A 26,229-nucleotide genomic window follows, 5' to 3' on the forward strand; every position below is an offset into this window, starting at 1 on the left:
ATGGCTGAATAAAGCCATCTTGCTAATGTGTAGTCATGGAATGTCTGAGTAAAGCCATCGTGCTAATGTGTAGTTATGGAATGGCTGAGTAAAGCCATAATGATAAATTGTAATTATGGAATGGCTGAATAAAGCTATAGTGTTAAAGTGTAATTATGGAATGGCTGACTAAATCTTTCATGCTAATGTGTAGTTATGGAATCTAATGTGTATTTATGGAGTGGCTGAGTAAAGTCATCATGCTAATATGTAGTTATGGAAAGGGTGAATAAAATCATCATGCTAATATGTAGTTATGGAATAGCTGAATAAAGCCATCATGCTAATGCTGCTAGGAGTCTGCCAAGATCCTACTATTCCAGTGATAAGTCCTTTACAGAGCCAGTCGACCTGTTTAATGTAAGGTTCTGAACAGAACAAGCAACCTTCTTCTAGTGAAAAAAAAAAAGGTAACTCTCAAGTTTTTCTTGCATGTGTCATTCACTATAGAAACTACCTAGAAATTGTTAATGCTTGTTTATGTATGCCTATTTGTATTATTGTATGTATACTTGTCTACTCATATGTTTTCTTATTGTAATGTGGAGCTTTTCTCCCCGGGCCTCCACTGAAACTGGAACTGTGTCCAGTCAGACTTCCCCGGTTAACAAATGTAAAATAAAATAAATAAAAATAAAATAAATAATGTGTAGATATGGATTGGCTGACTAAAGCCATCATGCTAATGTGTAGTTATGAAATGACTGAATAAAGCTGTCATGCTAATGTGTAGTTATGAAATGGCTGAATAAAGCCATCATGCTAATGTGTAGTTATGAAATGGCTGAATAATGCCGTCATGCTAATGTGTAGTTATGAAATGGCTGAATAAAGCCATCATGCTAATGTGTAGTTATGAAATGGCTAAATAAAGCCATCATGCTAATGTGTAGTTATGAAATGGCTGAATAAAGCCATCATGCTAATATGCAGTTATGAAATGGCTGAATAAAACCATCATGCTAACCCCAGTCCCATAGCATTTAGTGCAGATGGAGTTTGTAATATTGCTACTACTACTTTAATATGCTTTCACCACAATTCCTTCCATGGTTTTAGAGTCTTATCTATTCTTCAGTTGGTTACCTGCCTGCATGGTGTACTGGTTATAGTAATAAACAGTAAAGTAAGATATGTCATATATTTTTAGGGTATGAAGCTGTAGAAGATTGATAACTTACAATTTACAGTCATCTGAAAACTTAGATATCAATAAGCCAGGAATGTTGGTCTAAGGATCTGAGAAATAGATGCCATAAGGGAATCTAGCACAGAGCCCTATGGTACACCATACCAGAAATATACCTCTTGACTCTCACATTTTGCAGAACTCTTCAGCCATTAAATCAAAGTCTTGCCAACCTGCAAGCTTGAAAAAACATCTCACTAACTAGACCCTCCTTGCTGTCCAAGAAATAGTTTTCATTTCTTGGAAAATAAGAATAGTCTAAATGGAATGTACCTCGGAGTGTATGTCATCAAGTTCACAATTACTGTGGGAAAGCTTTGCTGCCACTACCCAAGGCTAACTGTGCTCCTTATAGAAGATGCACTTCAATGACAGTATAAATGTAGTGGAATCTGACATAGCAGCACTACATTTCCCAGTGTGCATCACACATGACAGGGATCACTGATTTGAAGGATAGATAGCATTGGTAGTAACAGGACCCATGCAAGATTGTCATACAATTAATATTTCTTTGAGGTAAGAACTACTTAGTGCAGTTTGTGCAATACTATTGTCATATATGTTGCTCGCTGTTATTTGTTTAGTTATTCCAGCCACTTGGGACATCATTTCATGCATTAAACAATCTGTGGTTTTCTTTCATACTTTAGATGCCGATGACCTGTACTGCACCTCCGTGCAACTTATAAAGAGGGGAATAGTTCAACTTTCTGAGTTAGAGTTGCCACCTCATATAAGACTAATTCCCGGAGATGCTATTTTAATGTTAAACACAGACCGTATTGTTTGGCCTAAGTGCTGTCCAACTCGGAGACTATCAATCTTTGATATGTTAATATTCATAATGATTGTACAATGAATACTATGTACAGGAAAAGTTCAAAACAATAGTACAGCTGTAAACTAATTATTCAAATGATCATTCTGTGTGCTTTGATAGCATCACGAAAACTACTTGTGCTTAAAAGTATATTTCTGTTCAGATCTTGCAGCCGCCGACAATTTGGGTGTCTTCATCAAGAATTCATGAAACTGAGAACAACTGTACCTCAAATTTTCACACACCTGCAGCTCAGCTTATAAAACACCAAGTCCCAGATGATTTCTCTCTTTGGTCCACAAAGACTTCATTACACTGAAAGTGTGTTCACATGAAGAATTCGACACAGGTATAGAAAATGCGAAGTATACAACTTTAAAGAGTTCCTCACCACACTTCCTATGTGTCAGTTTTGTGAAAAAATCCTTCCATTGATTGATCACTCGTTCATTTTTTTCCACCAGCTCTGGTTAAACGTCATGCAGAATACAGTAGCCATCAAAGTACTAGTCTTTGTCGATGTCAATGCGCAGCTTGTCTGCCAGTTCCTCAAATAAGATCCGCATCATTAGTTCTTTCAAGGTTAAAGCTCTCATTGCTTAAAATTCTACATCCTGGTAATTATACTACTTGTCTAGGTAGTTTAAACACTTATTGTACAATTGATCAGCATCAGCTTTGAAGTGCCTTTTCTTATCCTGTGGCATTCTTGTAAGCACGTCTGCAGCAGCTTTTCCATAAAATATGTCTTGTTTGCGATCTGCACTTTTCTGTCTTACTCCAGCCATAATATCTTGCAGTGCAGAACTAGTAGCTTGATCTGACTCTAACATTAGCACACTACTTTGAAAGACCTGCATAACATTCTGTAAGAAACGACAGTATAGTCTAGGTATGGGCTCACTTTCTTCGTCTCTAAAGGCATCCCAAATTACTTTGTGGCATTCTTCTTCTCCCAGTGAAGCAAAGTAAGACTGCAAAGCAGGCCGTACTAGAAGTATTCTTTCAAGTGCTGGAAGTAATGATAACCATCTCGTTTGTACATGACGAAGAATGTCTTGATACTCAAGTTCGACAAACTTGAAAAATGACTGGAGTTGTGCAGTTCTTTTGGCATATCCGGAAAATTCAGCGTAAACTTTGAGAATGAGAATTTCAGCGTCCATTGACAACGTTTTGCTTGCCTGTTTAACACAGTTATGCAGAATATGGCACTTGCAATTTGCCAAAATGAGTTCAGAATTTTTTTCAGTTTCTCATACACAGAAATCGTCTTGCCAAAATTCACTGCAGCATCATTCCCAGAAAATTCAGACACTCTGCTTATGTCCGATCCATTTTTCTTTATCACTTCAACTCATCTACCCATTATCATCTCACTGCTTTCATCTGAATCTTCATAAAAGTCTAGCAAACCATGTTTTATTCCTTCATTTTGAAAAAATACTGCACTTTAACTGGAAAAAGTTTAACGCTTCCTTTGTTTGAAGAGTCAGTTGTTATTGAAAAGTACTTTGATTCTTGTAAGTCAAGAGATCAACTGTTCTTTTGAAGCAGAAGCAAGAACATTTTCAATTATATTAGTTGCTTTTGTTCTGCTAGCAGTAATTTTTGCGCAATACTAGATTCTGGGAAAATAGTTCCCGTTATCTTGTTACCGCAATCTTGACTTGCATAGCTGTGATAATGCTTAACACTGTGGTAAGTTAGAGTTATTTCAGCAGCTGTTCTAAGATCGTCCTCTTTGGTGTTTGGTTTTCTGAAGAAACTCATCGTGACTGTATTTTGCTTAATCTGCTTCACATTTTTATTATGTTTCTCTGATGTTACATGCACTACTACTGATCTGCGTCTCTAGTACTTTACTGTAAATGTGTGGTGGCAAATTTTGCATTCTACTTCAGACTCTGTTTTCTTACCCAACCGATCCTTAAAATTGTCTTCTTTTAACCATTCATCATTGAATGAACAGTGATACTTCTTTTTTGCCTTTATACAACTTTCAGATTCAGAATCCGAATGCTTTGATCAAACCATTGTGACTTGTGAGGTTTTATTGATCATGCGCAGTGCAGTCAAGGCAGCAAATTAAGTACAGCTGACTTTAAGTTATCCAGCACCCTTGGGGATTGGTACAGTACAGACTCTGCTTCCAGGGCAGCAGGCAGCTATAGGGTCGATCTTAAGGTGTCATATATCGAGGATAGTCCAGCCACACCCAAAAACATGTAGATGTAGAGCTGTTAAATTTTTTTATGGATAAGAAACTTCTTGTTTGGAAAACCAACCCAAAAAAGTGAAATACATAATAAAACTAAGGAAATGGTTAATCAATTTTTTATTCCCCTCTTCTTGGTAGATGCCAGATAAGTGTCATTTCCAGTTGCTAGAGCGTTAACTCTAAGAACAAAAAATCTGGACAAAGCAGTAAATGGGCAATATTTAAAAACTTTCCCTCTTTTTGGGACTTTGTCCCTCTTTTATTTATAACTTTGTCCAGATTTCTTGCTCTAAGAGGTCGAGCAGTATAGAGCGAGAGATTGTGTGTGTTTGTGTGTGTGTGTGTGTGTGTGTATGTGTGTGTGTGTGTGTGTGTGTGTGTGTGTGTGTGTGTGTGTGTGTGTGTGTGTGTGTGTGTGTGTGTGTGTGTGTGTGAGAGAGAGAAAGATTGGGAAAGTGAGTGCAATGTGTGAATGAATGCATAAGTCAAGTGGCATACCTCTCAACCTCTTAGAACAAGAAATCCAGAAAAAGGCATTAATAAAAGTGGAATGAAGACCCAAAAATAGGGAAAGGTTTGAAATATTGCTCTTACAAACTTAGAAAGCTGATAGAATAACAGGTTATGCATTAACATGAGTTTTCTGAAGGGTATGAAGTCTAAAACTCAAATGTCTGTCAATATTTTCTAACTTTAGTGCCACTAATATGCCAGAAAACCACAATTTTATGAGAAAAGAACCAAAAATAAGAGGCAAAAATCTTGACATTCTTTGAAAATCTGTACATTTGAGAGGAAAGTGGGTGTGTGGCTGTGTGTGTGTGATGTGAGAGAGAGAGAGAGAGACAGTGATGTATGAATGAATGCAGGTATGAATTTGTGTGTGTGTGTGTGTGTGTGTGTGTGTGTGTGTGTGTGTGTGTGTGTGTGTGTGTGTGTTTGTGTTTGTGTGTGTGTGTGTGTGTGTGTGTGTGTGTGTGTGTGTGTGTGTGTGTGTGTGTGAGATCTGTGTGTGTGTGTGTGTGTGTGTGTGTGTGTGTGTGTGTGAGAGAGAGAGAGAGATGAGAAGAGAGAGAGTGAGCTCAATTGTGTGTGAGTGAATGGCGGTTGCTTGAGTTCCAGTTAAGCGAGAGTGTAATGTCATTATTCCTGGACATTTCAGAGTTTTTAAATTACTTCCAGGAGATGGGAGATGTATAAAAATCCTGGAAACTCCAGGGCAATGCTGGAGAGGTGGCAACCCTATTCTGAGTGTGTTTGTGATACTGGCAGACAAGTGATCTTTAGGAGTATATTGGTAGCATTATGAAAGAAGCCACAATATATAAAACAACAAACAAACAAAAATGATGGCAAAGTTGCTAATGTCAAGGGCTTCACTGTGTATTAACCTGGAGGGAAATGGTTGACAGTCCCACCTTCTCTGTTAGGTATAGCCTGCACCTCCTTCCATGGTGTTTCTGTTGAAATAGTGTATTTGTTTATACAAAGTCTGTCTCCTACATCAAATACCAGTCTGGCGCTACTCACTACTACCAGAATAAACAAAAATATGCTCACCCCTGAGGCCTTCCTGACCTTTGAAAATGTAGACAGCATAATCATGCAAACATAGTTCCAACTTTATGATAACACTCTTTCTTTACCTGCTTTTACTGCCTGCCGCTTAGTTAGACACTCAGCTGAGTATGTTTATGTATCTGTCAAGTGTATGCTGTTCATAATCCCATCACCTCACACCTGCTCAAGCTAGATAATGGCTTAGAATTCATACGTGTCTTGGTAACTACCAATACATTAATGTTTTTTGCAATGCCCACTAAAAATAAACTCCTACAAAGATGCCCATAGCACATAAATACTACCTTAACAAATTAGAACCCTTAGCCACAGAATTGAGCACAATTGTTATTGATGATTTCAACTATACATCAATAAACTTGCTAATATGCGCCATAGGTTAATAGATTAGTAATAGGCTTACTGCCCTTTTAGGCCATTTTAAGCCTAGCCAATCACCCATTGTGAGAATCAAACCCTGCACCGTATGTCTATAAGGTAAAACCTTAACCATTATGCCAATCTACCACCAGAAATGATAAATATAATAGTCCAATTTGTTAACCACATAGGCCCACTGGACACACAATCCTTTTTCAGCAGTGACCCGCGAGCAATGTCTAGTTAAGTGACTTGCTCAAGGTCATACAGTAGGCAAACAAGGGCTGAAGAAATAAAAACCATGTACCACAGGAACTACAGCTCACAACCTTAACCTTTTCGCAATTGCCAGAAAATATGCCCAAAGATTCTTGGACATTTTCATGACCTTGTCTGTAGACCAGTTATTGTTTACTCCCATTAAGGGCCTACACCTTATAAGTCAGATTTTCATAAACTCCATTGTGCACATCAATTGTCCTCTCACTGGTCAAATCTGAGAACCCTGCTTTAGCATTTTCTGAAATCTCTTAGCCAAAGGTGCCCTGAAATTTTATTGTCTTCATAGATATCTCCAAGGCACACCACTTAGTGTTAGCTAATGATCTTAAGAAATTCAAAAGCTTCTTAATCCATGAAGACATATATTTACCACTAAGGTCTTCTCTCACATAAACTACTGCATTATGGTCTCTGTTTTCATTTTTCGGATATTTACACCAGATTCAAAAACAAACTCCTTTGGTGGAATGTCATTATTCAACTCTGTTAGAAGAAGAATCTGTTCCATAAATGAACTCAAAAGAAGTATCAAGGATCTGAGGCATAAGTTCAAAACTAGTAAGGTGAAATAGAAGTTACCAACTCCAAAAATAACTTTACAGCCTTCTTAATTTATGTCAGAAATCTTAAGAACAATAGCCAGCAGTACACTGTTAATGTCTAGCAGCACCACCCACTCAGACAGAGAGGATATCACAAATACATTTTTTTGATATCAAATTTCTCCTCTTTGTCCTCTCCATGCTTTTCCTTCCATATCATGAAATCAGCATCAACCCCCATCACCCCAAACTAACTTTTAGATAATAAACTATCCAAAACAAAGAACACTATCTGTTTGGGTCCTGACAACATACCAAGCTGTTTTCTTGTTAGTATGAAACGCTGCATGACTGATTTCCTTGTTGACTTACATGCCTTCATTTTGCACACTGATTATATTCCTGAAGCATAGAGAACAGCTAGCGTGATCCCCCCCCCCCAACAAGGGTGACCCAACCACTGTTCCCCTGGATTTATAAAATGATTAGTCGTCTTACCACCTTCAAATATGAAGTCAAGGGATGTGTCATCATAGAATTCATAAACAAAAATATCAGTAGCTTACAAGTGCCTTGAGCCAAACAAATTTGTCTTTGTGAAAGGAAGATCCTGCCTGCTTAACCTCGTAGTCTTCATTGACATATTCATTTGAGAACTAGATAAAGGCAAAGCAGTAAACATCACCTGCATGAACTTGGCAAAGGCTTTTGATGCTGTCCCATTTTTCTGAGTCATTGATACACTTACCTATGTAAACCCCCCTACATAAATCATTAGGTAGAGAACTGGCTAACAGACAGAACCCACGATATTATGGTAGGTGACATGTTTTCTTAAATGAACTGTTTACTAGTCTCATCCCTCTAGGAGTTCTGTACTGGGATCATTACTACCTGGCTTATTCTTTGCTGATGTCAGGGCTGACATCACTGGTGTCTGAAGATGATTTGCTGATGTCAGGGCTGACATCTTTGGTCTCATAGCATGCTTTACTGATGTCAGGGCTGACATCACTGGTCTCTGAGCATGCTTGCTGTTGACTGTAAATGCATATCTGCCATCACTACCCCAAGTAATACTTGTATTCTCCAAGAGGGCCTGAACTATTCAAAGCAATTGTATTTGGACCATGTACTAAATTGCAACATTAAAAATGTACTGTTATGCCATCCATCCATCCATCCTCAACTCCTTTTCCCATTTTACACATAGGGTCGGGGTGTCACCTCAACACTGACAATCATCTCAAGCCAAGGTTTATGTCACCGGGTCAGAAGAAACAACACCCTTGCAACTACCATATAAATAATACCTACTCAGAACTGATACTTTCATTACATATTTGGGCCCATTTGTGAACAGTGAACTCTCTTTCAGCCACCACATATAAACTATACTTAGAGAATCTTTTTATCTACTCCAGTTAATTATTGAAGGTGTATCCTTTGGGTCCATGGATGTTACAGTCCCATTATAATTCACCCTTTTTTGATACGTAATTGAATATAATAGCCATCTGGCATGCACCGGCTAAAAAGAACTGCAGCATTTTCTCACACACAAAAAATCTTAGGTTTGAGGACCTTACCATTGTTGTCATAGCAACAACATAATTAAGTAAATATGCAGAATGACATGGGAGATAAAGAAAGAGAAAAGACATGGGGGGAAGGAATAGGAGAAAGAAAAATAACTAAAATTATTTAGAGTCTTAGGATCAAAGTTACTCAAAAAAGGATTTTGACATTATATATTAACTTGTAGAAAGTTTCTCTATACATGTAAAGTTTTTTTTTTAGTCAGAGATACTAATCTATAGCAATGGAAACTTGCATGTTAAATACTTAAAATGTTTTATTATTTAATGTTCACTAACTGTATTGAATGCCTGCTCAGTGTTTCTTCCCTCAGGAATCTTTTTACTTATATACATAATATACTTCATTATTTTTTATGATAAGACAGCATTTCATTAATCTCTTTATTATAAAATTCTAATTCTAGATATTATTGAACAAGGTATTTATTGTATTATTAGGGAAATAATTACAAATGTATATTGAAATGAGAACTAATACATAGACATGTATACACAAACATTAATTATTTATTTTAACTAATATGGTAATTAGTATTAAACATTTGAAATGCAGTATTTGAAAAAGTCTGCATAAAATATATTATACAGTTACATGATACATGGCTTGTAAACCATGCAGTATGTTGATATGGTGATCACAAATTTGCTTAATGATTAAAGCAATCTAAAAAAAAAAGATGACAACACATCAGCCATATTATAGACAAAGGACAGTTACCAGAGAAAACTCATTTGTAAAAAAGATGTTTTAATAAATAACTCAACTTCCATTCAAAACATGTACACTAAATGAGAGAACAACATATAATTATTGAAATAAGCAAAAATGAATTAGTAAGTGATATATATCCTTAACTGGTGTGTTTTATATATTAATATATTAGTTTCTATATGGGGACAACACAATGTTTGGGAAGTGATGAGACATAACTTGAATTCATAAACAAATTTCCACAAATGATTTAGTTAAGTTATAATTAATGTATAAGAAAATTAAATATTTTTTTTTTGTTATACAAATTTAAGTAATCTCCAGTAAAATTGTTATGGAGCTCAAATGGAATTTTTGTTGCTAAGATATGAGGGACAATCTGATACATTATCTCTTATCTATCGGATTAGGAATATATATCATTCCATGTATAATAGGGGAATTCTTGAAATGTTCGCTTATTTTGTTACATATAATTGTTTTCTTATTAAACCTTTTTTTGTGGGCCTGAACTAGAATCTATTTTATATTCCTTAACAAAAAAAAAAAAAAAAAAACAGTTTGATTATAATAATTAGAAATGATAAGAACTTTGTACAATTACAATATCATAGAAGAGTACTGAGCATTATTTACTTCCTAAATAATCTGTAATCTGAGTAAAAATACATGGCTTTAACTCTACTTTCTTTAAATATCAATTGCTTGAATAACCCAAAGAAAAGATCAAACTTATTAAGATATTTAAAATTAAATAAAGCACAGGCGATCTTTCTTCAAGAATCATACTTTAAGACAAATGATAAACATATATAGAATAAAAATGAATACTTAATGTTATCTCATTCTTCATACAAAACAAAAACTAGAGGAGTAATAATATTATGGGAAAAGAATGTCATTAATCCTCAAACCATTTATAATTATGAAGACAAAGAAGGCCTTTTAGCGCTTGTTATATTAAAGTTTAATAACAGGATTTGGATGCTTGTAAACCTATATTGGTTTCCCAGCATAGGTATAAGGACTACTAAAAAAACATTTAGATTTCATTAGTAAAACATATAAAGGTAATCTGATAATAGATTGAGACTTTCATTGTATCTTAGATTACTCAGGGACTACCAATAAAATAAACGTGTCTTATGTCTATAGCAAAATTACTTATAAAATGAAGCAAAAATCATAATGTAATTGACACTTTCAGATTTAAAGAAAATAATTATTATTTTCCCATCAATATCATAGATTTTTACCCAAACAAGAATAGAAAAAAATTATATATCATAAGAGCTAAATACAAAAATAACCAAATTCTTAGTAATCTCTTGTCCAATGTCATATCATAATTCCCTTATTCTCAAATTTCAAGTGGTCTTTAAAGAATTAACATATATAACCAACTTACATTGCAAAATTATAAGAATGTAAACCATGGCTCGTATCAGAACTAGAATTTTGTATAGATAACCAACTATACTGAAGAGATAAATATAGTTATGATATGGTATACTTTAAAAACCTGTATATATGGTAAAACCCTTACATGGTTCAAAAACAAAACTAAAGAATGAGAATCTGAATTACATAACATACAGAAACAACCTATAGAGATCAATAAAAATGATAAAACAAGTTCTACTACTATTAAAAGGACAATTGAGGGGGTAAACAAAAACTACAATGAAATTCTAACTCATAAAATGAATTTGGCATTAGAAAAACAAAGTAAATTCATATTCTACATCACCAAGACACATGCATAATTTAGCTATGAGAATTAAAAGACAATCTGCAACAAATAATATCACTAATATTATTCATGAAGGGAAAAATAACAAAAAAGTCTCAATTATAAATGAAATTCTCGATGCCTTTAAATATCATTATGCAAAGCATTATGGAACTACTAAAATTGATATCAATTTCTCAAATTTAGAACAAAACTTTCCCAAAGTCATGAAAATATCAGAAAAATTAAAGTTAGATATTCAAAAACAAGTCACACATAAAGAGGTTACAGAAAGTATTAAAAAAGTAAGAGCAATAAAGCTCCGGGAATTGATGGTATTATAATAGAATTATATAACATTTTTCCAGCATTCATAACCTCAGTTTTTCATAAAACTTTAATCAAAATTCAAACACAAAATATAGTAGCACTTTCATGGAGATACTCACTAATTACACCTAGTATAAAAGAAAATGTAGATCCCACACAATGTAACTGTTATAGACCAATATCTCTACTTAATAACGATTATAAAATTTGTATGTCTATCTTAGTCAATAGAATTAATCCTTGATACACATTATAAATGAAGATCAAACATGTTTTATATATAAATGACACACTTATGATAACATACAAAGAGTGTTAACCCTTATAGGTATCTTAAATGGAAAAAATCTGGAAGCTCTAATAATAGCATTAGACATAGAAAAAGCTTTTGATTCATTAAATTGGGAATGTCTATTTAAGGTATTAGCACTTTATGAATTTCATCAGCCCTTTATTTCATTAACAAAAAATATTTACAAAAACAACTTAGCATGTGTAAAATGAGGACCATTTACATCTGAATCTATAGTACTAACAAAAGGAACAAAGCAAGGCTGCCCCATGTCTCCTATCTTATTTGCACTAGCTATCAAATTAGTTGCCTCGTCAATTTGCTCCAATACTAAATTAAAAGGTATTGATATATATGGACACTATAACTCTAAAATTATTTTATTTGCAGATGACATACTCCTCACATTATCCACCTCAAAAGAATCTATAAACAAATTAGATGAACAGGTAGAACATTTTTACTTAATTTCAGGTCTTCACTTCAACAAAACAAAGTCTAACTTCTTAATACTGAACAAAAATAATGACTTCCTAGTAGACGGAAACCATATAATAGGCAAGCAAGTTTTCACCCTAATGTATTTAGTCATTATTTTATGTAAAATATAGAAGAAACCATTACTATAAATTATAATAATATCATAAATACTATGAAAGCCTATATAATAAATTAGAGCAAAATATATTTAACTTTTGAAGATAGATTACAAATAATAAAAATGATATTATTACCGAAAATCTTATATATATATATAGCACAAGCTACACCTAAGATTCCAGAAAAACATTTTCTAAAAGAAATAAATACACTTTTTTTTTTTTTAATTTCTCTGGTATCCTAATAAAAATAGAATAGCCTTCATACATCATATCAGACCATGGGATCGAGGAGGAATCAATTTTCCAGATATTGAGACATATATAAAAGCTGCTATATTCAGAACAATCATAAACTGGATTGATCCAAATTATTCTTCCAACTGGAAAACCTTACATACTACTATTTATGCAAATGAAAATCCCATAATAAAAAAACATATGTTAGGTATAATCAAAACAATAAACCATGGCATATCTTATGTATAGGAATACAATATAATATAGTAAAACCCATTAAACTAAATCTTACAAATTATATCATCAACATATTTAGAACATGTGTTACTGCCAACACAGATATAAATATTTGGTTAGAATTAATAATTCCTTTTAATTTAAAAAAAAAACTTCATTACTAAGATACATAAGAATGTTTTTAACACTTGGGAAACAAAAAAATGTTATTTGTTGGCAGCACTGTATTAATAATCAAAAAATTGTTGACAGTCAACAGATAGTAAGTACATATGAACTGTCATCTTCTGCTTGGCTAGTTCTTCAAAGTGTACTGAAATATTCACAAGATCTATGCAGAATAATAAATAATTCTCCTTTTAAAACTAGACCTAAATTTATAAAATATTTAGACGAAATTATATATGATCATAATTGGAAAAAATATAACCTCAAAATTATATAAATTATTAATAAACTATAAAGTTAAAACACAACAAAACTATTGGAATTTTATCACCAAAGGACACTTAAATTTATCCACAGAAAGTAAAACAAATTTATTGTATTCTATCAAATCAACATCAAACACTCAATTTTGGAGAATATATATATATATATATATATATATATATATATATATATATATATATATGGAAATTTCTGCATAGATCATTTTATACACCCAAATAAACTAGTCAAACTTGACTCTTCTAACAATGTTATTTTTTGGAGATGCTTACAAACATATAAAGCAGACTGGATACACATATTATATGATTGTATTAAAGTAAAAAGATATTGGGAAGATATTGATGAATTCTTACAAGCCATATTCACAGATACATTTATTTTAACTAAGACCTTAATTTTATTGAATATTAATGAAAAAAACAAATGAATAAAAAAGAGTTATACTTATTATGGACTATACTAGCAGTTGATAGGAAGTGCATTGCAAGAAAATAGGAATCCATCTCTGAACCAACTTTTGAAGAATTTTTAAGACTATTGAATGAAACAGCAATGATGGATGTCAAAGTCAAGGAATTAAGGATAACTTCTAAAACATGGACTAACAACCAATGGAAGAAGATATTATCCCTTATTGAGACATCAAACATGAACTCAGACTCTTCTTGAACGAGTGAAAAAGAGAAAGAAATATTCATTTAAATATCACACAAATTTGACTCACATTGGTTGATCTTATAATCTAACTTCAGTCCAGACATAAATAATGTATATAGTCTGTTATTCTGTTTGTATTATTAGATAAACATCAATTAAGCTATTTATTATATTTTGAAAAAAAAATTTTTTTGAGAAAAAAAAATCTTAGGTATGAGCTTGTTAAGTACACATTATGTTCTCTGTGGTAACTTCTGCTTGACCTGCAAAGAGGCAAACTGACCATTATTTGCTTAACATTCAACATTTTTGTAAAACTGCAAATGCTACAAGCACCCACTCTATATAGACCAAATCTACACCATAATATCAACAAGATTTACTAAACAGACAGCTATCAATCCAAAAGGATCCCTTGCCTATGAAATAAACTGTGAGTCAATATCAAACAAAGCAAATCTCTTGCTCTCTTTAAATCTTATTTTGGTGAGTGGATGTGTAATTGTAACTTCCTAATGGGTCAGGTTCCTCAGTCCTTTATGAACAACAGTAAAAAGTCCTTATGCTCTTTGAGATGAATTACCTAGTATGACCCTAAGATTAGCGGTATTTTCTGGCATTTACAGTGGTAGAGAAACATGCAGTAGAGTGGTATGGCTGTTTGCTTCACTTTTTAAGATATGGACAGAGCCATAGGTTGTTTGTTGGGCTCTCAGTGCTGCTCCCTTATTGTAGTGACCCTCAATACTAGGCTGATGAACAAAAACAAATTAATTAATTAATAAAAGAAAGGCTTCCTGGATTGAATGATTCAATAAAGTGTTTTTTTAATTAGTAGTGGCTAGGTTGTCCAATGAAGTTTTGATTATTGGGATATATAATTGATTTATTGAGGAATTAAGATGTATTTTTAATTGGTCAATTGTTTTTATAAAAATATTCTGAAGAAGTCCTGAGTCAGATGAAAATGTTTAATAAATGCAGGCTTTTATTCTTTCCAGTAATGTCTATTGGTGGGGATTTTATTTGCAATTAATAAAAGAGCTCACTTCTATAATCTGGTGCTCCTTCCTTCCTTTGAGGGGTACCAGGTACTAATGCCCTCATTCTCTCCTGTTGTGCACATTTATGTGCTGTGAAAAAAAAAACTATTCTGCAGATCACACCCCCTAATGCATTGCACCCATGTCTGCTGCCCCCTTTGCCTCACTCTAGCTATGCTTCTTCCTGAGAACTCATTCGGATCACATTGGTTGTGTACTCTACAAATGTTATTTGCAGCTGCTCACTGTGAAAATGTGTTTATATACATATAAAGATATGTGTGTGTGTATATATATATATATATATATATATATATATATATATATATATATATGAGTCTCTACATTAGATAATCGAAATACCACTTACCCACCTTTTAAATCGCTGAGATGAAAGCACCAAAAATCCAGTTAAATGAACACGTATATCACCGACACAAAACTACAGGTAAGTAACCATTTGGCTGTACCACAACAAAACACGAAAACGTAACCACATGAAACCCACCCATGTGAGGGGTTTGGCCCCACACCTACTTATGTGGGGGGCTGTGTCCAACACACACCTCTGACAGTACTATTCAAGCCATACAGGTTCTGTCTAATGGATCATAACATTTCTCCACTTTTGTTTTATTTATCTCAAGAATTAGGTCCTGGTTCTGTTAGACATACAGAAGTATACCTGTTCAAGGACAGCAGGATCTCTAATAATGGTGTAGATAAGGCAGAGTGTATAAGACAGGATAGACTAGCCTCTTTTGGTAGTTCAGGGTATTTAAGCTTAAAATCTTTATAGTTAATAACCTCATGGTTTTCTCTAGTTTTTTGATGCTTCAAGAGAGGCACATCTGCAAGGGGGGATTGTATTCTATATTTGAGTTAGTCAGTCTTAAATATAAGTGAACAATGACATCCTTAGATCTTGATGATGTACTGTTAGCTCTTAGCTGTGTTAAGTAGGATTTTCTAACTATAGTTGCCACATGTTGATCAAAGGAGAAGCAACTATGAACCCAGATAGTTATATCCCTGGTTACATTTTCATTTAGTACTATAGTTTAGTAGTCTGTTCTCGAAGTGGGGTGTAGGGATTTCTTTGCCAAATGAAATAGTACACTTTTTCATTTGTAATTTGTGGCTGTTAACACCAGTTATTAATTAAGGTAAGTTTTTTTTTGAAGAATACAGGTATCAAGGGGGTATTGACAAAAACACCCAGTTTGCAGACATTTGCAGACATAGTTAACCTGATGGTTCTCTGTCTGGAGATCAGAGAAGTATATGCTGAAAAGGAGGGGTCCCAGGACAGAGTCCTGAAGGACTACACTGGTTACTTTTTTTACTTTCAGTTGAGACACCTGCAACATAAATTATGTGGCTTCTGTTTTTAGCCATGTGTAGGATTTGGGCTTTAATTCAACAAATTGTCTCTGGGGCAGCTTCTGCCTTTAATGAACTGATCCTTTTTTATAGCATTTCATGGAAAACAGAGACCGAAATGTGGCTTCCTTTTCTAATTCTGAGATACATAATTGTGATCCTGGAAGTATTAAAAAGGAAAATGACACAAATACAGAACAGCAAATGTCAAAATCATTGTTCTTCTTTAAAGGTCATATTTCAAAGGGAAGCCCGTCTGCCACCCCCCCCCCCCCCCCCCATGTTCCTACTACTTGTATATAACAACTCTTAGGATTCCATACCTCTGAAAAAAGGGAATGCTCTGAAATTTAGCAATCTCACTATGTAAATCAGTCCACATTTTTTGCTCATTTATTCCCTGTGTTTTGGGACTCATTAATAATTCTCAGAATTAAAAACTGTTAACCAGCAATTTACTGTTAACAAAATAATGGATAAGAACAGAGATGGAACAGTATTCTTGATATTTCCTGTTCAAATGAAGCCTGTACTTTATTTTGGCAGAGAAAAGATAACATGGGTTTTAGATTTTGATCAGTTTCTTGTCTAGAAAACATGGCTGGAATTGAGAAGCTGTATTTGTTTAAAGTAAAGTAACTGTCAGGAATCTCACCTGTCTTTATCAAATGTCTCTTTAACCTTTTTCTGCCTGCAGGAATTAAACGTATGAACTTTTTCAGGTAACAAGGTTCACAGTACAAGCAAAGCTGATATATTTATTTTCAAAGAATGAGTGCATGTTCTTCTGTTGATATATTTCAAGTCTTGGATTACAGTACCATTGGGTAGGAAACTTCTGACTTTTAGCAGTTCTATAACCAAATGCTTACATGAGAGTAACTGAAATATATAACTGTAGCTATTATTCCTTTCACTTATCAGTTTGATATCAGAGGTGTGTATAGCCAGACATAGCTTTTTGTAGTTAGAATAAAGCCAACAAGAAGTTGAAATAAATTTGTGGTTATATTTTTTTCTGTTGATCACAGTATCATAATCCATCTTCTGAGTTATGCACAGTGAAAATAATTTTTAGAGGATGTAGACAAACTGTAGATGAAAGTCAGTAACCCCTGCTCTCATTAGTTTGTTAGTTCACAGTTAAACAGTTATTGGTCTGGCTTGGCAGGGTTAGTGTGTGTGTGTACATATATATATATATATATATATATATATATATATATATATATATACATATATATATTTTTATATATATATATGTATATATATATATATTTTATATATATATGTGTGTGTGTATGTATGTGTGTGTGTGTGTGTGTGTATGTATGTGTGCGTGCACATGTGTGTGTTTAAGTATAATAAGCTGAAATACATTATTATAGCCATTATTTCTTATCTACCACATACCAGAATCAGAAGTCTGAAGTATACACACTGAATAAAGGGGCTATAATTTGTGAGCATAGCAGTAGTCTGTGGATGATAGTGATTGACCTTCTGATTTAAATCATTCATCTGAATTGCAATGATAAGGGGCACATTAGAATGCTGGAAACTGGTCTAAAATGTGCCATGGTGCATCGAAAACAATGTGATTTTGTAAGTAAGCATATATAGCTCATCAGAGGTGCTTTTTTTCCCACAACAGTATTTTGAGCTTGCTGCTATTTAACATTTTAACTTGTGACAAAAACAGCACAATGATAGCTATATAAATGAATAATGGTATACTCTGTCTAAGGCAAAACACTGCAGTTTATTTATATGCAGCTCCAGAATATGACAATAAAACTGAAATATTAATCAGAAGTCAAGTGATGAGGGGAGTAAAACATGTATACACACATATGTGTATATAATGTCTGGCATACAGAGCAAGCCACACTCCACGTGTGTGACCTGCACACAAAACCTCAGCTTGGTCTGCGACATCAATAGGAGTTGCTGGTGGGACAGATTTGTCTCCCAGAGACTCCCCCATCTGAGAAATAGACTCCCTCTTCACATCAAGCAGATTACTTTATTATCACTCTTGAGGAACCTGGATGACTGGATGGGAAATAAAAAATACACCCCTGAGATTCCACCTGTGTCCCTGCTGGACAGGGGCATCGGGTGCTGACTTGTGGGAACATCGACTAATTTATTGGCTAGACTTATAAGGGCCTCTGGGCCAGTAGTCTAGTAACTTGCTACGATCCTGTATATATATATATATATATATATATATATATATATATATATATATATATATATATATATATATATATATATATATATATCAAAAGATTGGAAAATGCTATAAAATGCACTATAGGCATCTTAAACCCCCATGACTTCTGATATCCTAGCAGACCTTTAGAATAGTTTAATTATTTCTCATGCAGGAAAATCTACCAGTTACTTCAGCAATTCCTGTGGCCAGCCTTGAAAGATGTGCAGAAATTAACAGAGAAATATTATCTGGATTCTTTTTGAAATCTGAAGGTTCACAGTTGAAGTATTTGGACCAGTGAGACTAAAACTGTGAAAAAGAGGGACTCTGTAGTTTTGTTATCCTGGAGTATTCCCCTCACTCTGGTACAGTGATCTTATATAATAGCAGAGATATAGATCACATCTGACCACCTCTTGGTGTGGTTGCAGGTAGGTGAAGCAACCCAGCAAATAAGCTTTTGTAGCATTACTGCACTTTTCAAGATTTGCTGTATTTATTTGTAAGCTGCGCTTCATTTTGCATTGTTATCTGACTTGCAAATATGGGTCTCTATCCCTGACCTGCTGTTACTTTTACCTGTGTACCAGTTAAAAATGGAATGGACTTCAAAGTATGATCAAAGGCTTGAAATCAAGATTGCCAAACATGTCTTGCTGAATTCATCTTATTTAGTGGTATGTTGATCTCCAAGTTAGTGTAAAGTAACAGAAGTACGGGCGGGCAGGGGCACAAACTACAGCCTGCAGAAATGCTTATTAAGTATTGGAATGCATTTTGAGTTTCTTGTTTTGAAGTCACTGTTTTATGATAGCATTTTTGGCATGGAACTCTTCTGTCTTCACTGTGTCCTAGTATTTTGTTTCTTTTACTGTCCAATATTTTGACACGTGCACTGTAATCCTTTAATACATGTTCTCTTAGAATATTATGCAGCATTTACATTTCATTTAAATTTTCATAATATGCAGATTGTCATGCTGAGGTGGAGAGACTTGAAATTTTATATTGCTGCAGATCATGTCAACACATTGGATATTGTGTGTGTGTGTGTGTGTGTGTGTGTGTGTGCGTGTGTGTGTGTTTGTGTGTGTGTGTGTGTGTGTGTGTGTGTGTGTGTGTGTGTGTGTGTGTGTGTGTGTGTGTGTGTGTGTGCGTGCGCGCGCACGTGTATGTGTGTGAACAAATAAAATATAAGTACAGTAATCCAAGTAAGTCATCCTTTATTTGCCTTTCTGTTTATAGATATACGGGACAGTGGGAAGAAACCAGTGATGATGTTTATCCATGGAGGTTCCTACATGGAAGGTACTGGCAACATGTTTGATGGCAGTGTATTGGCAGCCTACGGAAACGTTATTGTTGTTACACTGAATTATCGTCTTGGAGTGCTAGGTAAGTTCTTCCAGAAATCTTATGTAGCTAGAGGTAGCCGTAGCTTCGGGGATGTATGAGGACTTATTGTGATCTGTGTATGTTTCAGAGCTTCACTGTATAGCCTGTTGTTTATAAATCCATCATCAGACCTTTGCTAATGCAATTGTTGCCACCTTCTTTATTGTCCAAGAATATGAACGCCTACTTGAACTGTTCTTATGATTTGAGAACACAAAAGAAAATGCTTCTTTTCAGTCACTGCAGGGATGCCAGATATTTCTGAAATGTATTTTGTCAGTCATCAGTGTGTGCTTATTTTAAACCAGGGAATTGCTGATATTACTACTTTGAAGCAGAAAGAGAAATACACTGATTCATTTACTCTCTGTGATGATAACAAGCCTCTCTCAAGTGCCTGTCAAGCAGAAACCATGATACATTTAAAATTAAAACTAGATGATGTGTTCATGTAGGCCTGTTATTGGTGTGTACGTCATGTTGTTCTGGACAGCAGCTTGTAATATGTAAGCTTATAGTTTGTAGATTATTTCTACTTGCATTGAGCTAGGATGCTAAATAAAAAAAATATCAATTCATGGGCTGAACTTAAAGGTGCATTTTAGTTATCTGTAGTGAAAAAAACTGAATATTTTTTTATTGCTGTAAAAATTATTGTTTAGGTCTTCACCGGCATAATTTCTAAGTAATAATTGATTCTCACATGCCAGTTAGCTGAATTATTTTCTAAAAAGCTTTGCAGTTAGTTGCATAACATATAAATGTACTCACCACTTATTATCAAGAAGATAAGACCACCCCTGCCATATTACAGAAAGGTCTAGGAGTAATGAAGAAGCTTTGAGGACTAACATACAGCGTAACCTGGGGGTCTTGGATTATGAAATACAGTACAAAAAAATGTGGTTTTATATTTCTTGGTACAAATCATGTTTGAAACAGTTTACTTACTCTGCCTAGGTCTAATGCTGTGGTGCTTGAATTCTATAGATTTGTTTAGGCTATGAAACTGCATCCTCCCATGGAAAGATCAACATGATTTTTGGTGTCTTTTACTGATTAATGTTTCTCTTGGTAGAATGACCATGGAGTAAGAATATTGAAGTAAGGGTTTTGAGCGCAGCAGAGGGTGGGGCATGATCTCTAAAGTAACTGGCATTGTCATTCATATACAGCTAATAAACTGAGGTTAGAGCTGGTCCATTGCAATAATACATAGTTGACCACTATAAAAAGGGGATTAGGAGTGTTGCTATAGTATATTACACAAAAAGCCAGGATCAGTGAAACAATGGCAGGTCTTTAATGATGGCTAAATGTGTTAAAATAATTGGTTGACTTCTGCTCCAAGACCCTTTCTTGCCTCCTTAACTGCCTGACTGCAGAACATGTCCACTTTATCTGTCTGAAACATTACCCAAAATGATTTAACCGTGACTTTGGTAATCGGGAGAAGGAAGGGCACAAAGCTCAGCGTGTCTGGAGGGCTGGTTACTTCAAGGAAGATAGTTTTAGTCTTAACCTGATGGACTATTATGGAGTTTATCAGTCTGAGTACCACGCTTGAAGGCAGAGGCTTGCTGCAGAAAATGTCATTCACTGTGAATCACTTGGGTCATCTCTTGGACAGGCTTTGCAGTTGAGTCTGTCTAAAAGTTTGTAAAGCATGTTCAACACCAGAGTGTTCCTTACAGGTAGTATCAGCCTTGTATTGTTTAGCCAACAGATAACAGCTTGATTGCCGGCTGGCAAGGTTGTGATAATCGGAATGGACACAGCTTACAAATGCAATGAGTGGAATGCATGTCACTTACTGGGACTTGACCCTTTCCCATTAAGGTGAGTTATTTCTTAATGTGAAGTTTTTTTATTCACAGTTAGCCTTTGGATTGTGTCACTTTCCTTATAGGATTGTAGGTTCTCTGAGGCACTGAAGGAGGCAGTCATTACAACAGCTGTCAAGAAAGGGTGAGCTTTGAAACATCTAATCTATATAACTGCAGTTCGTATCCAGTCTCTTTTTATAGGGAATAATGTGGAAAAAGGTAATGGCTTCACAAATTGAGAATTATTTGAGTACCCTTGACTTACCTGACCCTCTCTAGTCCTATTGCTAAGGTGCCATGACACAGGGACAGTCCTTAGCATGGTCATGGATGATGTCCTCGGAGCATGACAATGATAAGTTTGATTAGTTTTGGTCCTTACTGATCTCTCAGTTGCATTTGATTTTTTGGACCATGCAGATCTACTTTTTTGGTTACAAATCCAGTGCATACTTGATGGGCAGGTGCTCTCATGGCTTAGCTCCTCTGAGATTGCAGCTCTGTCTTCCATCATTCCAAATGGGTCTTGTAGTGGGGCCTACTTTGTTCACTGCTATCTTCATTAAGAGACTTCCTAACTGGACATGGTATGAATTCTCACAGCTATGCTGATAGCGTTCATGTTTACTAAATCCCTCTAAGACTGAGGTATTGATAGCAGAGGCAGCAGAATCCCATCCATTTACTTCATCCCTTGAACTTCCAAATGGGTCTTGTAGTGGGACCTGCTTTGTTCACTGCTACCTTCATTAAGAGACATCCTAACTGGACATGGTATGAATTCTCACAGCTATGCTGATGGCGTTCATGTTTACTAAATCCCTCTAAGACTGAGGTATTGATAGCAGAGGCAGCAGAATCCCATCCATTTACTTCATCCCTTGAACCTTCTGTCTTGCTCAGTGTTGATGTTCTGACCCCAGATGAATAAGGTGCATGATCTGGGGCTGGTGTTTGACTTCCTGCACTTCTGCTCATTCTTTTTCCTTCTAAAGATTTTATCCAGGATCAAACATTTCCTCCCTAATAATTTCTTTACTATTATTCTTCATGCACTTGTATTGTTCTGACTTTGTTAGTGTAATTAATTGCATTTGGTGACCGCTGGATGGGAACTACATTGATTGCAGCCATTGCAGAATGGTGCAGTTAAGCCTCTAGATAGGACTTCTTGTTCAACCCCATTACATCTGTGAATTTTGGCACTGGCTATCAGTCAGATTTCTTATTGTCTTTAAGGTAATGTTTTAAGTTGCTGGGTACAACATGAATTGGATACTGCTTATGTGAATGACCTTGTGAGACCCAATCAAATAACTGGGTTTTCTGCTGAGTTTCTGGAGGTTCAAGAGCTTCCTCTAACTTCAAAATGGTCTCTGAGCCTTTTCAGCAGCTTGCCCACTACTTTGGAACTCCTTCTCCTGGTGGTTATAAGGCTGCCTCACACAACTGGATTCCTGATCACATCAGAAAACAAGCTGTGGATAATGTTTTACAGCAGAATTTGTGTTTATATTTGATTCAACTTACTTTCAGTGTTTATTTTATGAGCTTATGTATAATATTAATTTTACGGATGCTCTGTTTTGTTGTCGTTGAACTCCTTGATATTTTTTTATGAGCTATATTATAAATAAAATAGTGATTGATTTGTCAGAGGCACAAGAATACTCTAGTAATATTTACCCTGGGCAGTTAGGGTTACTTAAATTGCTGATATTGCTTACACTTGATGTTGTAGTTGTCATTTTTTCCTCTGACAGTTTCTTACATTTGGCATCTCTGAGTTATGGTAATCAATTTAATTTTATTTCTGCTTCTTTCTCTCATATAAAGTAAATTATTTTTTTAGTGATCTACTCTAACAGGTGTAAGGGTAGCAGACTGAGTTCAGGCATTTTGAGACATGTCCTCTAGGGCTAAATGATACATCAGATAACTGAAACCAGTGCAGGACTTCAGAAGGGGGTTATAGACCATTCAGTTGAAGAATTGTCTGAGCTGGCAATTTAAAAACCTTGGCTAGTGGTGGTGGTGTCATAAGAAAAAAGCAACACTCGTTGAAAAGTTGAATGTATTTTGTTTTATAGGGTAGAAAATGTATGAAGTTCCCCACAGTTCCCATTGGATGACTGCACCCCTGATATCAATGACTTAATACAAACATATCCTAAACTGGTGCATTTTGGAAAAGAGAATAGCTCTTGAGACAACAGTTTCTGAATTGGTTAAAGTACTTAGAGGACACACTAAACAAATACAATATACTTTTGTAGAGTTTTATATTAAATTACTATTCACTGGAAATGTATTATAATGAACTGTCTCAGGCAAAGCTCATTAAAAGATGGCATCATCAGAAAGCCCTTGTGGTTAGATATTCCTGTTTTCTTATTTTCTGCAACTTTGTTAATTCAACTGAAACAATCCTAAATAAAAACAATAAACAATTGTTAAGAAACCAGAATCATCTGTATACATAACAAAAATATTCTATAAGTTATTATATAATCACAAGACTAAATCCATTTATTGCAGAAAATCTAACAGTGTTTACTTAAAATTAATTCTCTTCCTGTGTCATTCCATGCACTAGCGCTTGTAGTGATGCATTCTGGCACAAATGCCTCGTGCAACTGCAACATGAGTTTCATTTTTTTTCTGCATGCACCATTGCAAAATCTTTGTCTTATAGCAGTCTTTAGACAGGGATGGGTGAGCCTTGCTTGCACTGTCAAACAAGGAAAATGATAGTGGTTGAGCAAAACTGTATTCTTCCGTAATTCTGACTTCCTTGTGTTGCGAGAGGTCTAATCTATGATCTCTCAGCCATGCATCTCACTGAGCCTGTGCAGGATCATTTTAACAGGCATACGGCTCAACTGGTACAGACTGGATGTTCTTCTATAGCACTGCTTTTATGCAAAGTACTTCCATGTGTCCTTTCACTTAAGGCTAGGGTAGGGAAAGCTATTTCCCATACCAGAGCCTCTGCTTAAGTAAAGCTATTAACAAAAAAACAATGAAGTGAACTTTACAGTGTCAGTGCTACATGTTGACAATAGCGATTGCATGCATGTATTTGTGTAGCAATTGCTTACAAGTATATATGGATCATTGGTACTTTAAACTAAGTTCTGCAGCTTAACTTTAATGTTCTTAATTAAGAACGAGCCTGACATATGGTTTATGAGAAAAATGTCGATAACAATGTTGCGCTATGTTAACGCACCTTGAATTAATGTTTGAAACATACTTGTTTTACCATGAATGTGAGCTACAGCAGTTTATTTTAATCCATATTTAAAGAACACAGCTGTGTTTTTCATAACTGACTGCTTCACAGCACACTGCACTAAACATACCTTACCCAATGGTTCCATCAACATAAACAAATTAAAATAAATAGCACCTTGAAGTATTTTGGTGCAGGGGAATATAAAAACAGGTGAGTGGATTTAGTTTGTAAAAACTCATCTGGAGTATAATATAAAAAAAAACAGCTTGGAATTCCATGCTGCAAAACTCCATACTGAAAGAAGGAGGCTCATAAACAGGTGAGGATTTTTTTCTTTTTTAGAAGCACACATAAAGAATCATTTTAAAAGTTTCTGCTTTAGTCTCCAAATCAGAATTCTTAAAGAAGAGTACCACTCCTCAAAATTAAGAATATAAGAAATTTTGCTATTGTTGCACGGCTCTGTACTCAGGTCAGCAATGGCAATCACATTACTGATGATGCAGGATTAGGGGACACTGCATTTTTTAAATTCTTCTCCCATTTATTTCAGCTGCTAGTGCACGTTTTATGCCCAGTTAATTTCTTTGTTCCATGTAAGCAATTTTTTTGTGGCTGGGGTCCTAGACCTAACATATTGTAGTTCTAACTTCTAAGAAGCAAGGCAATCCCAGTGTCATCAGTGTCAGGCATAAATATGCACTAGCCACAGTCCTGCTTGCAATTTTGTTGAGGCTTGCAGCTTTCTTGGAAAGTTTGCTTCCTCCATATTTTCAAGTCTTTACTGTAGTTCTTCCAATTTTTGGGGGGGGTTATATTGCAGAGGTAGAACCATGCACCTTATAGCAGATGAGCCCACCAAAGCTGGTGCTTTCTTTTCCTTCTCTGACTGCTCCTGAGGGACCCATGATGCAACTTGAAGCTGTAATAACAACACAAACAGAAAGCAGGCCCATGTGACAGCAGGCAAACCTAATGGAAGCTCAGTGCTTATTTTTAGTTCACTTAAAAGATTTCTAGATTGAAGTTTAAGTACCAACACACAAGTTTTCTGTACCCTTCATCCTCTTTTTCTGCACCTTTCAATTTCCAAATAGATTAGCTTTGCCAGTCCACACCCACCAACAGGGACTATTATGTAATGTTTTGCTATCTAGCAGAGAAGAAAAATTCCTGGAGAGATTTCATTGGTTCATAGGTAGGTAATAGGCTATCGGCCCTGGGGCCTATACA

General features: G+C 35.0%; 1 protein-coding gene across 1 annotated transcript in view; it reads left to right on the top strand.

Moving 5' to 3' along the window:
- NLGN2 (neuroligin 2) overlaps positions 1 to 26,229 on the top strand; it is a 2,850,277-nt gene that overhangs the window by 1,873,966 nt on the left and 950,082 nt on the right. The window contains exon 5 of the mRNA XM_044077021.1: positions 19,783 to 19,932. Within this exon, the coding sequence (XP_043932956.1) occupies positions 19,783 to 19,932 (150 nt within the window). The remainder of the gene's footprint in view (positions 1 to 19,782; positions 19,933 to 26,229) is intronic.

This window comes from Protopterus annectens, chromosome 7.part0, assembly GCF_019279795.1.
Source record: "Protopterus annectens isolate FY-2018-M chromosome 7.part0, PAN1.0, whole genome shotgun sequence".
Classification (NCBI taxonomy): Eukaryota; Metazoa; Chordata; order Ceratodontiformes; family Protopteridae; genus Protopterus; species Protopterus annectens.